Here is a 16,901-nt window from a genome sequence, read left to right as displayed (position 1 = left end):
GGACGAATAAAGGTTTTCTGATTCTGATAATTAAACAAATAAAGATAAATAAATATAAATAAATAAATAGATGAATAAATAAATAACCTTCACAACTCCTTTTGGATGGCATTTAATTAAAAACACTTCAAGCAACAGTTTTAGGGTTTATTTAATATGTTAGAAAGATAACTTGTGTGGTACCTTAAAATAATAATAATACATTTCATTTATAAGCACCTATCAAAACTCTCAAGGTCACTTTACAGTCACGGAATACGTTTTTCTGTGGGTGAGCAGCGGCAGCCACATGCGCCAGCGTTACCTCAACCCGGAAGTAATTCAAATAGATAGAAAGCTAGCTTGCTAGCCAATAGATAGATAGCCAATAGCTAGATAGCCAGCCAGACAGACAGCTGGATAGCTATATAGCTAATAGATAGCTAGCTAGATAGCTGGCCAGGGAGCCTCGTAGCAAATAGATAGCAAATAACTAGCTAGCTGGATAGCTAGATAAATAAATCAAGAAATATTCCCACTAGATTTCATACAATCGCCTGATTTATTCAACTTCCGACAATTATGATTATTATTATTTATTATTATGAAAACAAATCATTTGCTCTTTTGACTCATTTGTGTCCATAAAAGCAGCCAAGCACCAGTGATCAAAATTGGCCAGTTGAAAATAATAAAAAAAAATATGATAGACATTCAGTATTACTGTAAGGCACGCGTGTAAAATTACAGATTATGACATATTTAGGACACATATTGAATCCGACTCAAGACCGTCAGCGAACTATTTCTTTTTTTACTGGTAGTATCGGCCCTATATATATATATCCCTACTGTCCAGACGTGGCGGTGCCAGACTCTGCTATGATAGCTCCCTGCTCTCAGGTTGGGGGAAGCAGAGGACTACTCCCTGCGGCTACACTGATTACTTCTATTGTCCTGCCTGAGTATGGGGTCTACGACTGGCCCGATTGCGCCATTTGCTCTGGTATCACCTCATCAGCATAACTAAACCTATGTTGTCTAAGACGTCCGCTGTATGAAGGATCCAAATTGAACCTCACCCCACCATGGCGATTTATTGAAGGGTTTTGCTGTTTTATGAACATCGCTTCTTTTACTCCCCTTTCAAAGCATCGATTTTCTTGCGCTAAGATTTTAACCTCATTGTCGTCAAATGAGTGGTTGCTTGAAAGATGTTGATATATTTTTGAAAGAAATCTAATTTTCATAACTCATGATGAAAATCAGTTTGGTTTTTTTTGGTGAGGCCAACCCCAACCTATTTGCGCGCTAAAGACTCAGCCAGCTTCTTCAGCCTTTTCTTCAGTTCCAGGGGAAACTTCTCATAGCACTTTTTACAAACTGGCTTCATGTCAAATTCCACAAACTTGTTCCTGCAAGACAATGATTGATGATTGATTGATTGATTGATTATTGGGTGAGGAACTCGCTAGTCAAGATGGCGGGAAGCGCAATAACTCACTTGAGGGTGAGCTTCGTGTTGCAGGTGGAACAGGAGAAGCAGCTGACGCACCAGGCCTTGTTGAGAGCAGAAACCACTGAGGGGGGAGGAAACTCCAGCTCAACATTCATATTTCATATTTTTAATAATAATACATTTCATTTATAAGCGCCTTTCAAAACTATCAAGGTCACTTTACAGTCACAGGATAAGTTTTTCTTTGGGTGAGCAGCGGCAGCCACACGCGCCAGCGTTCACTCAACCCGGAAGTAACTCAAATATAAAGCTAGCTAGCGAATAGATAGCTAACAGATAGCTAGCTAGGCCTTCACTCAACCCGGAAGTAACTCAAATATAAAGCTAGCTAGCTAATAGACAGCTAATAGATATCTAAGTAACTCGCATTAGAAAGATAGCTGGCTAACAAATAGCTAACAGATAGCTAGCTAGGCCTTCAATCAACCCGGAAGTAACTCGGATAGAAAGTTAGCTAGCTAATAGATATTGCTATCATCACTGATATTTTAACCATTTCACGCACCAATATTGCTAATGCTACCTGTACGCTGATAACATGAGATGAGATGTCCACTGTTGTCACCACTTTCCACCAAAGGCTGTCAAAATGGCTTGCTATCTATTAGTCATCTATTAGCTAGCTAGCTAACTTGATCTATTTGAGTTATTCCCAGTTGAACGGGGTCATCGCTGCTGGGTACCCAGCTGGCTATCTATTTGCTATCTATTAGCTGTCTAACTAGCTAGCTATCTATTAGTCATCTATTAGCAAGCTAGCCAACTTGATCTATTTCAGTTATTCCTGGTTGAACGGGGTCAGCGTTGCTGGCTATCTATTTGCTATCTATTAGCTGTCTAACTAGCTCGCGAGCTAGCTATTAAGTCATCTATTAGCGAGCTAGCTAACTTGTTCTAGTTGAGTAATTCCCGGTTGAACCAGGTCACCGTTGCTGGCTACCTAGCTAGCTAGCTAGCTATCTATTCGCTGTCTAACTAGCTAGTTAGCTATTTTTATCTATTAGCTAGCTAGCTAACTTGATCTATTTGAGTTATTCCCGGTTGAGTGAACGCTGGCGCGTGTGGCTGCCACTGCTCACCCACAGAAAAACTAATCCTGTGACTGTAAAGTGATCTTGAGAGTTTTGAAAGGTGCTGGTAAATGAAATGTATTATTATTATTATTATTATTATTATTATTATTATAGTGGTAGTCGTCGTACTATTGTTATTATTACTGTTGTTTTTATTGTTATCATTATTGTTATTAGTAGTAGTAGTAGTATTAGTAGTGGTCGTAGTCGTTGTAGTAGTAGTTGTTGGTGTTGTTGTTTTTCTTATTATTAGCTAACTCATAGCTAGCTAGCTAGCTTTGTATCTTTTTGAGTTATCAGCCAGGTTGAGTGAAGGCTATCTATTTGCTATATATGAGCTATCTGGATAGCTATCGAGCTAGCTATCTATTACTTATATAGCTATCTAGCTAGCTGGGTATCTATTAGCTATCTATTGGCTATCTACTGTATTAGCTCGCTACCTTTCTGTCTATTTGAGTTGCTTCTGCATTGAGTGAACGCTGGCGCGTGTGGCTGCCGCTGCTCACCCACAGAAAAATATGTCCTGTGACCTTGAGAGGTTTGAAAGGCGCTTATAAATGAAATTATTATTATTATTGTTATTATTATTATTATTATTGTTATTATTATTATTATTATCATTGTAAGTGGTAGTAGTTGTACTATTGTTATTATTATTGTTGTTTTGATTATTATCATTATTTGATTATAACATTATTATTATTAGTAGTAGTAGTACTAGTATTCGTAGTGGTGGTAGTAGTAGTCATTATTGTTTTTTTCCTGATAAAAAAGGGAGCCTAAGGTTTCTTACGCTGCATTGAATGTTTATGTCAGTCCTACAACTCAATATCCTACAGGTCCTGAAATTTGAGTGATAATGACAAAAACCCTGGCACTGGAGCGAACACACTTTTGCACATCATCTGGCAGTGAATGGGTTAATATCCTCTTGTTTGTTTTCAAATCTTATAATGGCTTCCCGTCACCTTACCTGTCGATCAACACTTACCATCGCCGTCAATCACACGGTTGCAGTGGTAACACACGTCGCCGAACAGCTTCAAAAGAAATGTATCAACATTTGATATTTAGAAACATGAAACATGGACGAAGGCGCTTCTCTTCTGACCTGGTTATAATGCGTCTCGCAGTAAGCCAAGCCTTTTCTCTCGTAATGGCGGTGGCCAAGGAACGGCTTCTCACACTTGGCGCATACGAAATGCTGCAAGCACACACACACACACACACAAAATTAAATACAATATATAGATCATAAACACACATCTACATAAATAAATAAATGGATAAACACATAAATAAATAAAAATAAACAGATAAGCAAATCGATAGGGATAAATAAATAAATACAAGAGTGGTTCTGATTCTGATTCTGAAATACAAACTGGTTGTGAGTGAATTGCGCACACACCTCAACGTGCCACTGCTTGCCCATGGCGTTGACCACGCGGCCCTCGATGGGTCGCCTGCACGCGCCGCAGATCGGCACGCCCATCTTGTCGTGGCAAGGCAAGCAGAAAAGTTCGCCTTTCAGTTCCCGGGCTTCAGCCGTCAACTCTTTACTGTGGAAAGTGCACGAGAGTCACCACGAGACATACGTATTCTTAAGGGACAACCGACACCATTTTTTTGTTTCCTAACTGACATCAGAAAAACGTTTGATAGCATCTAAAATACCCAAAACACGCAGGCTGATATTTTTATTCAAATGCAAAACACCAATAAAAATGACTTCAAGTGTCCCAAAACTGCCACAAAATGAGCTCGGAACTGAGGAGATTCAGAAAGTCCCGCCCCCTTGTTCGTGATGTCACGCCAGGATACTCCTTCACAAACTGCCTCGCTCCAGATTCAAAACAATGGCTTCAGAGAGTTCAGATTCAGAGAATTAGCACGAGTCTTAAAACGTAAAATATAGCTACAGGGACACCTTGGCTTACGAACTTAATTGGTTCCCAGACAGAGTGTGTAAGGCAAAAAAGTGTGTATCCAAAAAAAATAATTTTGCATAGGACACCATTAAAATGAGAATAATCCGTTCCCAGGTCCCCATAAAATATAATTTTCTAATTTTCTAAGCCTTAAAACTACACAAAATATACCTTATTTTATGTATAATAAATGTTCTATGGTATTATAATTAAAGAAATAAACTGCACGGTATAATAAGGTTGTTTTCTTGACCTTTGTGATGGTCGTTGATGGCTTGATGGAATGGAGTGTCCGCTTTCATCAGCATTAAACACTTGATGAGGAACGTAACCTTCTTTCACCATCTTGAGTAATGATCCCTTGTAGACGCTTTCGCTGCCATAATTTTACCTTGTTCCTCATCAATTGTGTTCTGTTTAGCTGGGTTGATAGCTTTTTGCATCAAGTGTACAGATGGCTTGTGCGGGTTATTTGTGGAGCCTGATTGATGGGATATTTTAACCTTGCAGTCTACACTCGACTACACTTGAAACGAGTCCAAATGTCACTGTTTTCTATCCATTTTGTCACATTCTCTGTGTCGTCTGCCGGTCTCTTTAATGTTTAAACCGCCTCCCCTCACTGCTGCGTTCTTGACCAATCACGTGGCATTAACCGATGACTGGGTGCGGGGAATAGAGGACCAAAACAAGCCGGCTGCCATTTTCTTGTTAGGAGAACGGGCTTGTTGACGAACGACACATCACTCATTGTGGCACTCCGTGTGTATTCCGAAAAATAGTTTGTATGCCAAAGTAAAATATTCATAAATTTAACGTTCGTAAACCGAAAAGTTCGTAAGCCAAGGTATCACTGTATATGCGGTGGAATCTTTGTAAAATCAGTAGAGGTCATTTGAAGTGGTTTTACAAATTATGGACACAACTTGTCCTTGAAGTGTCATTCGTGGAATGTGAAGCGCGAAGCCAGCGTACTAACCCGCAGCTGTTGCAGTTGAAATGATCGGGGTGGTAAGGATCATTCTTAAAGATCAGCGGATGCTCTTCGATGATGGCGTGACACTTCTGGCAAATGTACTTGCCGAGGCCGCGGGCCTTCTCGCGATGATGGCACGGGCGACACAGGTGCCTGGAATGAAGAGGAACATTTGTCGCGCTTGACGTAGGAAGGAGACGTCAGGGAGGCTTTTTAAAATCCGCATCAACCTTCCGGCGTTTTTCACAAAGCCCACGTCGGCCAACACGGCCTGGCAGATGTCACAGCAGAAGCATTCGGGGTGCCAACTGTTGTTCATGGCCTTGATAACACGACCAATGATGAACTCGCCTGAAAGAAAGCGCAAGTGATAGATTCACATTTTTTTTATGTCTTTTATTGTGCACTTTTATTTTGACACTGCAGATTGTGAACGCATGCTTAAAGATTAAAGAGACGGGCAGACGACAGAGGGAGCAAAGTGTAGACTGCAAGGTTAAAATTCCTATCAATTAGGCTCCACAAATTGCCAGCACAAGCCATCTGTACACTTGATGCAAAAAGCTATCAACCCAGCTAAACAGAACACAATTGATGAGGAACAAGGTAAAATTATCGCAGAGAAAGCACCTACAAGGGATCATTCCTGAAAGTAGGCTACGTTCCTCATCCAGTGTTTGAAAGCGGCCACTCCATTCCATCAAGCCATCAACGACCATCACAAAGGTCAATAAAACCACTTTATTATACAGTGCAGTTTATTTATTTAATTATAATACCATAGCACATTTATTATACATAAAATAAGGTATATTGTGTGTAGTTTTAAGGATTAGAAAATTAGAAAAGTATGTTCTATGGGGACTTGGAAACGGATTATTCTCATTTTAATGGCTTCTTATGGGAAATTAATTTTTGGGATACACACTTTTCGCCTTACACACTGTCTGGGAACCAATTAAGTTCGTAAGCCAAGGTATCACTGTAAATCCAATCAGACTATCTCATCATCAGTTGAAGTTTGATACTTTAATGTATAAACTGGATTTTGTCACGTTGGTAAAAGTTCAGTCACTATGGAATTTTCAGTTCTCGCGGTTTTGTTTTATCTCATCTTGTTTTACTGATTAAAAAACGTTTATACTCAACCGACGTCTCCGGACAAGTTGTGTCCATAATTTATAAAATGGCTTCCAATGACTTCTACTGAGCGTATTTGACAAAGATTCCACCGCATATTTTACGTTTTAAGACTCGCGCTGAATGTTCCAGAAGTCTTGTTTTTGAGTTGGTGACGAGTCCTCACGTTACGTCACTGAAGGAACGCCCCTGACCGAAAAAAGGACACATTGTCGCAGTCCTTCCATCACGTCAATGCATTTTGCTGTACTTGTTTGGTCTGAAAACTTCATGTAGGACCAAAAAGAGGAACAAGAGGGCGACAAAGCTCCGTGTAAGGAATTAATCCGCCTGTGGAAACGGGTTGACTAATTCCTTAGGCGGCTTTGTCGCCATTTTCTGCCTTTTTTGGGTGCGACATTTCCCACCCCTGATGCCTCAAAATGACACGGAATAAATTATTTAATCGATTGCAAAAATGTATGCTTTCTTCTTCAGAACTATTTGAATCATATTCATAACTGGATGAGTAACAAGAAAGCATATTCTCCGAATCTAAAGCCATTGTTTTGATTCTCCAGCAAGGCAAGACGTCTTGGTGTTACACCACGAACAAGGGGGCGGGACCTTCAGAAGCTGGCCACTTCCGGGTTCATTTTTTTTTTGCAGATTTTCGACACTAAGTCATTTTTATTGGTATTTTGCATTTGACTAAAGATAATTTTTTGGGGGGTATTTTAGATGCTAAAAAACGTTTTCCTGATGTCAGTTAGGAAACAAAAAAGTGATGTCGGTTGTCCTTTAAGGTAGTACGATTGAACACCCACCACATTGGCGACAGCAGGGAGCAAAGAGCATCTGAAAGTCGTGTTCGCAGTATTTTCTGCCTTCAAACTGGAAAGCAAATGAGATCCATAGTCAAAACACGGTACTTGTCATCAGCAACAGTTATTTTTATTACTGTGAGTCATTCTTGCTAATGAGACGTACATAAAAAGAAGCACTACCTCATAAAAGAGTCCTTCCGGAAATTGCTGGAAACATTGGGCACATACGAAACACTGCTCGTGGTACAATTCCCCATTGCTATTGACGATCTTCTCGGTTGGAGCAAAGCCACTCTTGCATCGTTCACAGGCTGCACTGGCCAGGGCATTAGCGATGCTGTTGCATGACACAAGAAAGCAATAAATTAGTCATCCCTGCATGACAGTTGATGTTTTTCAGACAACGTCAATAGAATCTACAATAACTTCCAGCGGTTGTTACCATGGAAACCAAATCAGGGAAGGAAAAGAAAATTAGTTCACGCAAACTCATCCTTTTAATTTAGGTACGCTACAGTTCGCTATATTCCCCCGCGATAGTTTCTGTCCAGTCAAGCGAGCGCACTCTGTACTCGCAGTCGTATATCATTGCATTTTTGTGAAGTACGTCATGGTTTTTGGTGGGATTTCCCAAGCTATGCAGCTTATGATGATGTATTACATCGCGCTTAAAATGTATTATTATTACATATTTCCCTCCATGCTGGTTGTTGAAATTTCCCAATACGACAACGAGAAACGGGGGGAAAAATAGATTGAAGTTTACGCTCTTTTTGCTAACACTACAGTTTATAAAGGTGAGTAAATTGTATTTTTAAAACTCATAGAAGTGGTAGAATATATATTTTTATCCATAACTGCCAAGTTTCAAACAAAAAGAAGCATTAGCATATACATATATATATATATATTTCTAGAGCTCATAATTTTCTTTCCTAGTATTCAGTGACCGCCATTTTGGATTTCTGATGAAAATCCGCCTGCATTCGATCGTTGATATTTGCTAATTTATATTTGGAATCTTTTCTTGTGTTTTCTGTTCTGGTTTAGAATTTCAAACGCTTTCCAATGGTACTTTACTCGTTAAGATCTGCCAAAAATTAAGAACGTGATGATAGATTAAACTGTAATAAAGAACTCGGTCACAGATTGTCATTTTTTAACTGGAATTACAGGCAAAAAAAATCCCTTCATATTTAAAAAATTAAACATTCCATTATTTCCTTATTATTTGTCATAGAACAATAATATATACATCATTTGAAAGCTATTTAAATGCACTTTAATATGGTATTAGAAAATGTGTGATGACTTATTGCAATTTTTTTCTCACATTCCTACTTAATTCGTTGAGAAAGAGAAGCACCAAGATGTGGTTTTGCCTCCAAAGTTCAAAACGCACACCTACTAACAGACTTTGTCGGGGTTTGAGCTTATAACTAAGGATCAACGTATAACTAAGTGTTAATTTTGTTATTGCTCTTCATCTTGACATGGATACTCAATTTCAAAAAGAAAAGTTGCAGGGTTGGGGGGGGCGGGGATACTCATTGGCATGCCAACTTGCTAACATTCGCTTATCAGTAAAAAAAAATGTATTGAGCCGAACTGTACATTCCTTTAAATAATGAGTCCGTAATTAAGAACTTGTGATAATAGTGGGGCAAACGTCTGGTTAAAATGACGTTAGCTAGCTAGGTGTGGTTGGTGGCTAGCGCTAGCTTAACGTTTGAAATAGCAAGAGCGAAGTCGTGCACACGTCCTGTTAAAATGACGTTAACCAGCTAGCTATTGTTGGTGAAAAGCGCTAGCTAACTCTTGAATTAGCAACAACGGGAGTCGGGTGTATGTCCTGTTCACATGACGTTAGTTAGCTAGCTAGCTAGCTAGCCGTCGTCGGCGAGTAGCTAACTTTTGAATTGGCAACAGCCAAGTCGGTCACACGTCCAGTTAAAATGACGTTAGGTAGCTAGCTCTCGTCAGTGACGAGATAACTTTTGAATTAGCAACAACATAGTTTAAAAGTGACGTTAGTTAGCTAGCTCTCGCCAGTGACTAGCGCTAGCTAACTTTGCAATTAGCTTTTGCCGGTGGCTAGCGCTAGCTAACTTTTGAATTAGCAACAACGAACTCGGCCAATGTGAATATTGACGCTCACCTGCCCGTCATTCCGGTCACCCCCAGCATCACCCGTTGACATTAAAGATTATAAAAATGATTTAGTTAATTAAAGTGTTGGTTCTTCTCCCCATGCTATGGTTTTGTTTTTGTTTCTGGGACAAAAAGAAGCCTCGCCCGTGTCGTCACGCTACTTGAAAAGACATGCCCGTTGGACAACTCCTCTTGGAAGTTGAACCTTACGCATTTCAATCTGTAAATGTCAATATTCCGCATATGTGTTCCGATTTGAATACAAAAGTGTGTTTTGATTGAATAAAATGTAAATAAAACTAACGACTTTTAAATATGTAGAGATGTAGTTTGTCCATTTTTTGGGGAATCTATTTCTAGCCAAAAACTGCAAAATACAGAAGGTCCATTCCGAAAAAAATGACTGCAAATCTGTCCATGCGCTCTAAGATGGCCATTAAAATGTTTCACCCCGCACACTAAATTAATGAATAACTAGTTTTCAAATTTGAAGTCAAATATAATGACTGTTATTGTGATTTACATGGAATAATTTAAAACTTTGGTTCGGACTTGAGTAAGCATGATGGAATTTCACACATTTGTTTTGCTTGCGTGGGCCGAATAAAATGATGCGACGGGCCAGATTTGGCCCGCCGGCCTTGAGTTTGACACCTGTGACATTGACACTCTATTAAAAAAAACTGCAATTCAAAGCTGATTGTGATACTGCTGTTCTCCTTTATGCCAGAGGCGTCCGGTTTGATACTCAATAAATACACACGGAGGTACAGGATATCCGCTGCCACAACGTTCCCGACGTTCCAAAACATTTTTGTCGATTCCCGCGGGAAATTGTCATCCTTAAAATGTGTCAAATCTGGACATTTCTGAGAAGAGGACAAAGCGCTTAAGGTTTTGTCAAAAGAAAAGCAATTACTTGAAAGATATATAAACATACAGAAAAATGACTCAAATGGGGAACAGTGTCAGGAAATATATTAGCTATCTGGCTAGCAAGCTATCTTTAGCTATTTAGCTAGCTATTTGAGTCAGGAAACATATTAGCTATCTAGTTAGGTAGCTATCTATTAGCTAGCAAGCAATCTATTAGCTGTCTAGCTAGACAGCTAGCTATTATCAATATAGCTACCGAGCTAACTATTTCAGTCATGAAACATATTAGCTATCTAGTTAGATCGCTATCTATTAGCTAGCTATATAGCATTCTCTAAGCTAGGTAGCTAGCTAGCTTTCTATCTATTAGCTATCTAGCTAGCGATTAGCAATATAGCTATCTAGCTACCTATTTTAGTCAGGAAATTAGTTAGTTAATTAGTTATCTAGTTAGCTATCTATTAGCTAGCTATCTAGCATTCTATAAGCAAGCTATCTAGCTATCTAGACAGCTAGCTAGACAGCTAGCTATTAGCAATATAACTAGCTAACTAACTATTTGAGTCAGGAAACTTTAGCTATCAAGTTAGCTAGCTATCTATTAGCTAGCTATCTAGCATTCTATAAGCTAGCTAGAGAGCGTTCTATCTATTAGCTATCTAGCTAGCCAGAGAGCTAGCTATGAGCAATATAGCTAGCACCAGTGGGTGCAGGCAGCTCCATTATGTGCCGTCCCAAAAAATAAAGAATCTTTGTGTTCTTATTTTTGATTGCTGCTTTATTACTTGTTAGAGGTATAGTTATTATGATTATTATGATTACCTGGCTGGCTATCTAGCTAGCTGGCTATAAATTTGCTATCTATTAGCTATCTGGCTGGCTCGCTATCTATCCAGCTGACTATCTATTAGTTATATGGCTATCTATCTACCTAGCTAGCTGTCTATTGGCTATTAGCTAGCTAGCTTTCTATCTATTTGAGTTACTTTCGGGTTAAGTGAACGCTGGCGCGTGTAGCTGTCGTTGCTCACCCACAGAAAAACTTTATCCTGTGACTGAAAAGTGACCTTGAGAGTTTTGAAAGGCGGTTATAAATAAAATGTATTATGATTATTATTATTATTATTATTATTATATATACAAAACATTTTTAAGAGCTACAATTTAAATAAAAATATGTTATCATTATTATTAGTTTTTATAATAGTAATTTTTATTATTATTGATATGTGGTGCCAAATACGGTGTTAGCTCCGCTTACGAAGTTAATTGATTCCCAGACAGTGTGTGTAAGGCGAAAAGTGTGTCTGACGAACATTTATTTCCCATAAGAAACCATTAAAATGAGAATAATCCGTTCCCGGCTCCCCATAAAACATAATTTTCTACTACACGCGCCCTCATTTCAAGCTCATATAACTCCAGACCTATATAATTTAGGAATTAACTCGTTTCTTCTGATAAAAGAAGATAGTGTTAGGTTTGTTTTACGCTGTATTTATTGTTTATGTAGTCCTAAAACTCAATATTGTGTGGGTATTGGAATTTGAGTGACAATGACAAAAACCCTGGCACTGGAGTGGACACACTTTTGCACATCGTCTGGCAGTGAATTTCCTTTTCCCGAAGAACTTTTCTATTTGTTCAAAAGTTCAGCCACGGGGGCCAGACACAATTGATCTAGCCAAGATGGACGCCCGCACCGACTTTGCACACCAATTGTGGGGAGATCAATGGAACGGTAATGATCATTTATCATGAGGGTGGCGGGCGGGTACCCTGCGGGTGACACGTGAGGACAACTGCTCGTTTTCAGCAGTTTCAAGGTGTCGCTGTTATCGGCCACCCGGACTTTGAGGGAGGGGTCGTGTCGTCCGTCTTCAGCGAGGACAACGATTTGGAGTTGACAAAAACTATCGTCAAGGCGGAGATGAAGTGAGACTGCCACAACGACACGCAGGGAAAAACAACAAGTCTCGAGTGATATGTAGCATTGGCTAAAAGTGAACGCATTAGTTATTTGCTTACATTGCATGTTATGTAGCTTAGCCAAGCCATACTTGGCACGTTCGAGAAAATCAAAACTCTCAAGGTCAATGTACAGTCACAGGATCAGTTTTTCTGTGGGTGAGCAGCGGCAGCCACATGCGCCAGCGTTCACTCAGCCGGGAATAACTCAAATAGATCAAGTTAGATAGCTAGCTAGCTAGTTAGACAGTCAATAGATAGCAAATAGATAGCCAGCAACGGTGACCCCGTTCAACCGGGAATAACTCAAATAGATCAAGTTAGCTAGCTCGCTAATAGATAACTAATAGCTATCTAGCTAGCGAGCTAGTTATACAGCTAATAGATAGCTAGCTAGGTAGCCAGCAACGGTGACCCCATTCAACAGGGAATAACTCAAATAGATCAAGTTAGCTAGCTAGGTAATAGATAAATAATAGCTAGCTAGCGAGCTAGTTATACAGATAATAGATAGCAAATAGATAGCTAGGTAGCCAGCAACGGTGACCCAGTTCAATGCGGAATAACTCAAATAGATCAAGTGAGCTAGCTAGCTAATAGATAACTAATAGATAGTTAACTAGCTAGCTAGACAGCTAATAGATAGGAAATAGATAGCTAGCTAGGTAGCCAGCAACGGTGACCTCGTTCAACTGGGAATAACTCAAATAGATCAATTTAGCTAGCTGGCCATCTAATAGAAAAGTGATAGCTAGGTAGCTAGCTAGTTAGACAGCTAATAGATAGCTAGCTAGGTAGCCAGCAACGGTGACCCGGTTCAATCGGGAATAACTCAAATAGATCAAGTTAGCTAGCTAGCTAATGGATAAATAATAGCTAGCTAGCTAGCTAGTGTGGCAGCTAATAGATAGGAAATAGATAGCTAGCCAGCAACGGTGACCCCGTTCAATGGGGAATAACTCAAATAGATCAAGTCACTGTGATAACAACTGAAAATAGACCATAGATTAGGTAATGGAGGATAGAAATCTTCTTTATTGGCCAAGTGGTAAATACAGCAAAAACACTGAAGACTTTTTGTCCGGTAGTTGAGGGGTATACAGTGGTGAACCGCAGAAGTAAAAAGTGTCGGTTGTCCTTTAAGCCAGAAGCTTTTTTCATTTGAGTGACTGGGCTTCATGTAGTAGTCTGGTGCTCATTAGAATAAAAAGTAAAAACAATCAAACAGTGAAGATAGTGTCGGAATTGTCTTGTTTTCGATTCAATGATAATAATAATAATAATACATTTGATTCACAAGCGCCTTTCAAAACTCTCAAGGTCACTTCACACTCACGGGATACGTTTTTTTTCTGTGGATGAGCAGCGGCAGCCACACGCGCCAGCGTTCACTCAACCCGGAAGTAACTCAAATAGCTAGCTAGTGAACAGATAGCCATTAGCCAGCAAATAGATAGCTATTTGCTAGCGAATAGATAGCTAATAGCTAGCGAACAGATCGCTATTAGCCTGCGAATAGATAGCCATTAGCCAGCGAACAGATAGCTAATAGCTAGCAAATAGAAAGCCATTCGCCAGCGAATAGATAGCTAATAGCCAGCGAATAGATAGCCATTAGCTCACGTGTAGATAGCTATTAGCTAGCGAATAGATAGCCATTATCTCACGTGTAGATAGCTATTAGCTAGCGAATAGATAGCTATTAGCCAGCAAATAGATAGCTAATAGCTAGCAAATAGATAGCAATTCGCCAGCGAATAGATAGCCATCAGATAGGAATTAGATGGCCATTAGCTCACGAATAGATCGCTATCAGCTAGTGAATAGATAGCTATTAGCCAGCGAATAGATAGCCATTCGCCAGCGAAGAGATAGCCATTCGCAGCGAAGACATAGCCATTATCCAGTGAACAGATAGCTATTAGCCAGTGAATAGATACCCATTTGCCAGCGAATAGCCATTAGCTCACGAATAGATATCTATCAGCTAGCGAAAACATAGCTATTAGCCAGCAAATAGATACCCATTTGCCAGCGAATAGATAGCCATTAGCTCACGAATAGATAGCTATTAGCTAGCGAAAAGATAGCTATTAGCCAGCGAATAGATAACCATCAGCCAGCGAATAGATAGCCATTAGCTCACGAATCGATAGCTATCAGCTAGCGAAAAGATAGCTATTAGCCAGTGAATAGCCATCAGCCAGCAAATAGATAGCCATTAGCTCACGAATCCAGCGAATAGATAGCCATTAGCTCATGAATCCATAGCTATCAGCTCACGAATCGATAGGTATCAGCTAGCAAAAAGATAGCTATTAGCCAGCGAATAGATAGCCATTAGCTCACGAATCCAGCGAATATATAGCCATCAGCTCACGAATCGATAGCTATCAGCTCACGAATCGATAGGTATCAGCTAGCGAAAAGATAGCTATTAGCCAGCGGATAGCCATTAGCTCACGAATAGATAGCTATCAGATCACGAATCGATAGCTATCAGCTAGCGAAAAGATAGTTATTAGCCAGCGAATACCCATTAGCTCACGAATAGATAGCTATCAGCTCACGAATCGATAGCTATTAGCTAGCGAAAAGAAAGCTATTAGCCAGCGAATAGATAGCCATTAGCTCAAATAGATAGCTATCAGCTCACGAATCGATAGCTATCAGCTAGCGAAAAGATAGCTATTAGCCAGTGAATACTGTAGATAGCCATTTGCCAGTGAATACATAGCCATTAGTACTTGAGACGTGAAACAAAATGGCCGACCGAACAATGAACATCCCTTATGATCGTGTAAACGAAACAAACACCAGAAGCCCCTCTAAAAAAAAATACAAAAAAAAAACGGGAGATATTTTGATTAATGATTGATTTGATGAACCTATTATTGCAGACGGTGGTTTTTTTATTTTTATTTTTGGCCGCTTCTCATCAAAATTGCCCCCCGAAGCTCACGTGTGGTTGCCCCTGTTGGGCAATTGTCTTTTTGTGGGCGAGTCTCTGGTTCTTTGGGCGGCACAGTGTGTGTGGACGGGCACGCCGCCCGGCAGGCAAACCACTTCGGGGTCAGTGAAGGTGTTGTGGCATAACGGGCATCCTTTCTTGGTCGACACGGCAATCGGCTTCTTTGTTTCTTTCAACTGGATGAGGGAGAAAAATAAAAATAAAAAAATCACGTGGCGGTAAAAACTACAAAAACTTGTGTCATAATTAACTCATTGACTGCCAAACGACGTGCAAAAAGGTGTCCACTCCAGTGCCAGGGTTTTTGTCATTGTCACTCGACTTCCAGGACCCACATAATATTGAGTTTTAGGACATTCAATACACTGTTAGAAACCTTAGACTGTCTTCTTTCATTAGAAAAAAAAATAGTTAATTCCTAAGTTACATGGGTCTGGAGTCATCAGAGCTTGAAATGGGGGCAGATGTACATAATACCATACAATACATCCATAATGATGTACACATAACAATAATAATAATCCATTTAATTTCTAAGCGCCTTTCAAAACTCTCAAGGTCACTTCACAGTCACAGGATAAGTTTTTTTTCTGCGGGTGAGCAGTGGCAGCCACATGCGCCAGCGTTCACTCAACCCGGAATAACTCAAATAGATAGTTAGATAGCTAGCTAGCTAATAGAAAGCTAGCTAACTAGATAGCTAACACGTTTCCTGACTCAAATAGCTAGCTAGCTATATTGCTAATAGTTAGCTCTGTAGCTAGCTAGATAGCTAGAGAGCTAATACAGAGCTATATATAGAGCTATAATATTAAAAATATTATTATGAATAGTACAATTATTATTCATATTACAATTATTTTTCATATTACTATTTTTCTTCATATTACAATTATTCTTTATATTATAATTATTACTATTACAATTACAATTATTACAATTACAATTATTACAATTACTATTACTCTCATTACTATCATCATTATTATTATTATTACTATTACTACTATTACGAGTATTATGACTACTATTACTACTACTACTCCTATCACTACTATCACTACTACTACTATGACTATTACTATTACTAATATTACTATTATTATTATAAATATTACTCTTACTAATATTACTATTATTATTATAAATATTACTATTACTATCACTACTACTATTACTATTATAACTACTACTACAATTACTACTATTATTATTATTATTATTATTATTAATAATGTGATAAAAAAATATATCTTTGCACCGTGCAACCAAATCATCTCACTTGATTAACTCCTCCCTCTCTCCAAAATGTCACCCAATCACAGATTTCCTCACCTTGTCGCGCAGTAGTTGAAAACGTTCCGATTGGGCGAGCCCGACAGCGATCTGGGACGTGCGGGAAGCATGCATACTGGCCCTGATAGCACGAGCCAAAAATGGCCGCAGCAGCTGCAGCGACCAGTCCTCCGGCAACGTCCTCAACACCCGGACAGGATCAAACAACTCCC

General features: G+C 39.3%; 2 protein-coding genes across 2 annotated transcripts in view; both read right to left on the bottom strand.

Moving 5' to 3' along the window:
* Positions 1–96: 96 nt before the first annotated feature.
* LOC148900993 (LIM and senescent cell antigen-like-containing domain protein 1) lies at positions 97–9,754 on the bottom strand. Its single transcript, XM_088993120.1, has 10 exons — positions 9,586–9,754; positions 7,608–7,764; positions 7,428–7,494; positions 5,712–5,832; positions 5,485–5,634; positions 3,986–4,136; positions 3,686–3,778; positions 3,566–3,614; positions 1,484–1,559; positions 97–1,394 (listed from the first exon to the last, which is right to left on the bottom strand). Exons 1-10 carry the CDS (start codon positions 9,612–9,614, stop codon positions 1,280–1,282), a joined length of 1,008 nt encoding a protein of 335 aa, XP_088849246.1. The 5' UTR covers positions 9,615–9,754; the 3' UTR covers positions 97–1,279.
* Positions 9,755–13,440: 3,686 nt separating this feature from the next.
* The window catches only part of tgfbrap1 (transforming growth factor, beta receptor associated protein 1), a 14,970-nt gene continuing 11,509 nt past the window's right edge, over positions 13,441–16,901 (bottom strand). Inside the window, exons 11-12 of the mRNA XM_088993119.1 lie at positions 16,729–16,901; positions 13,441–15,569 (exon numbers count right to left, since the gene is read on the bottom strand). The exon at positions 16,729–16,901 is cut by the window's right edge and continues 294 nt beyond it. Of these exons, the coding sequence (XP_088849245.1) occupies positions 15,381–15,569; positions 16,729–16,901 (362 nt within the window). The 3' untranslated portion in view covers positions 13,441–15,380. The remainder of the gene's footprint in view (positions 15,570–16,728) is intronic.

The sequence above is a fragment of the Hippocampus bargibanti genome, linkage group LG03, assembly GCF_051943395.1.
Source record: "Hippocampus bargibanti isolate YZ-2025 linkage group LG03, ASM5194339v1, whole genome shotgun sequence".
NCBI lineage: Eukaryota > Metazoa > Chordata > Actinopteri > Syngnathiformes > Syngnathidae > Hippocampus > Hippocampus bargibanti.
This window is presented reverse-complemented; position numbering and strand designations above follow the sequence as displayed.

Bases quoted from the DNA above. Each gene is read 5' to 3' on its own strand.
- LOC148900993 (XM_088993120.1), bottom strand. From the start codon at position 9,614: ATGCTGGGGGTGACCGGAATGACGGGCAG. The intron at 5,833-7,427 runs GTGGGTGTTCAA...GCTTTCTTTCAG, and splicing joins TCCCTGCTGTCGCCAATGTG to GCGAGTTCATCATTGGTCGT. The intron at 3,615-3,685 runs GTCAGAAGAGAA...TTTCTTTTGAAG, and splicing joins GCGAGACGCATTATAACCAG to CTGTTCGGCGACGTGTGTTA.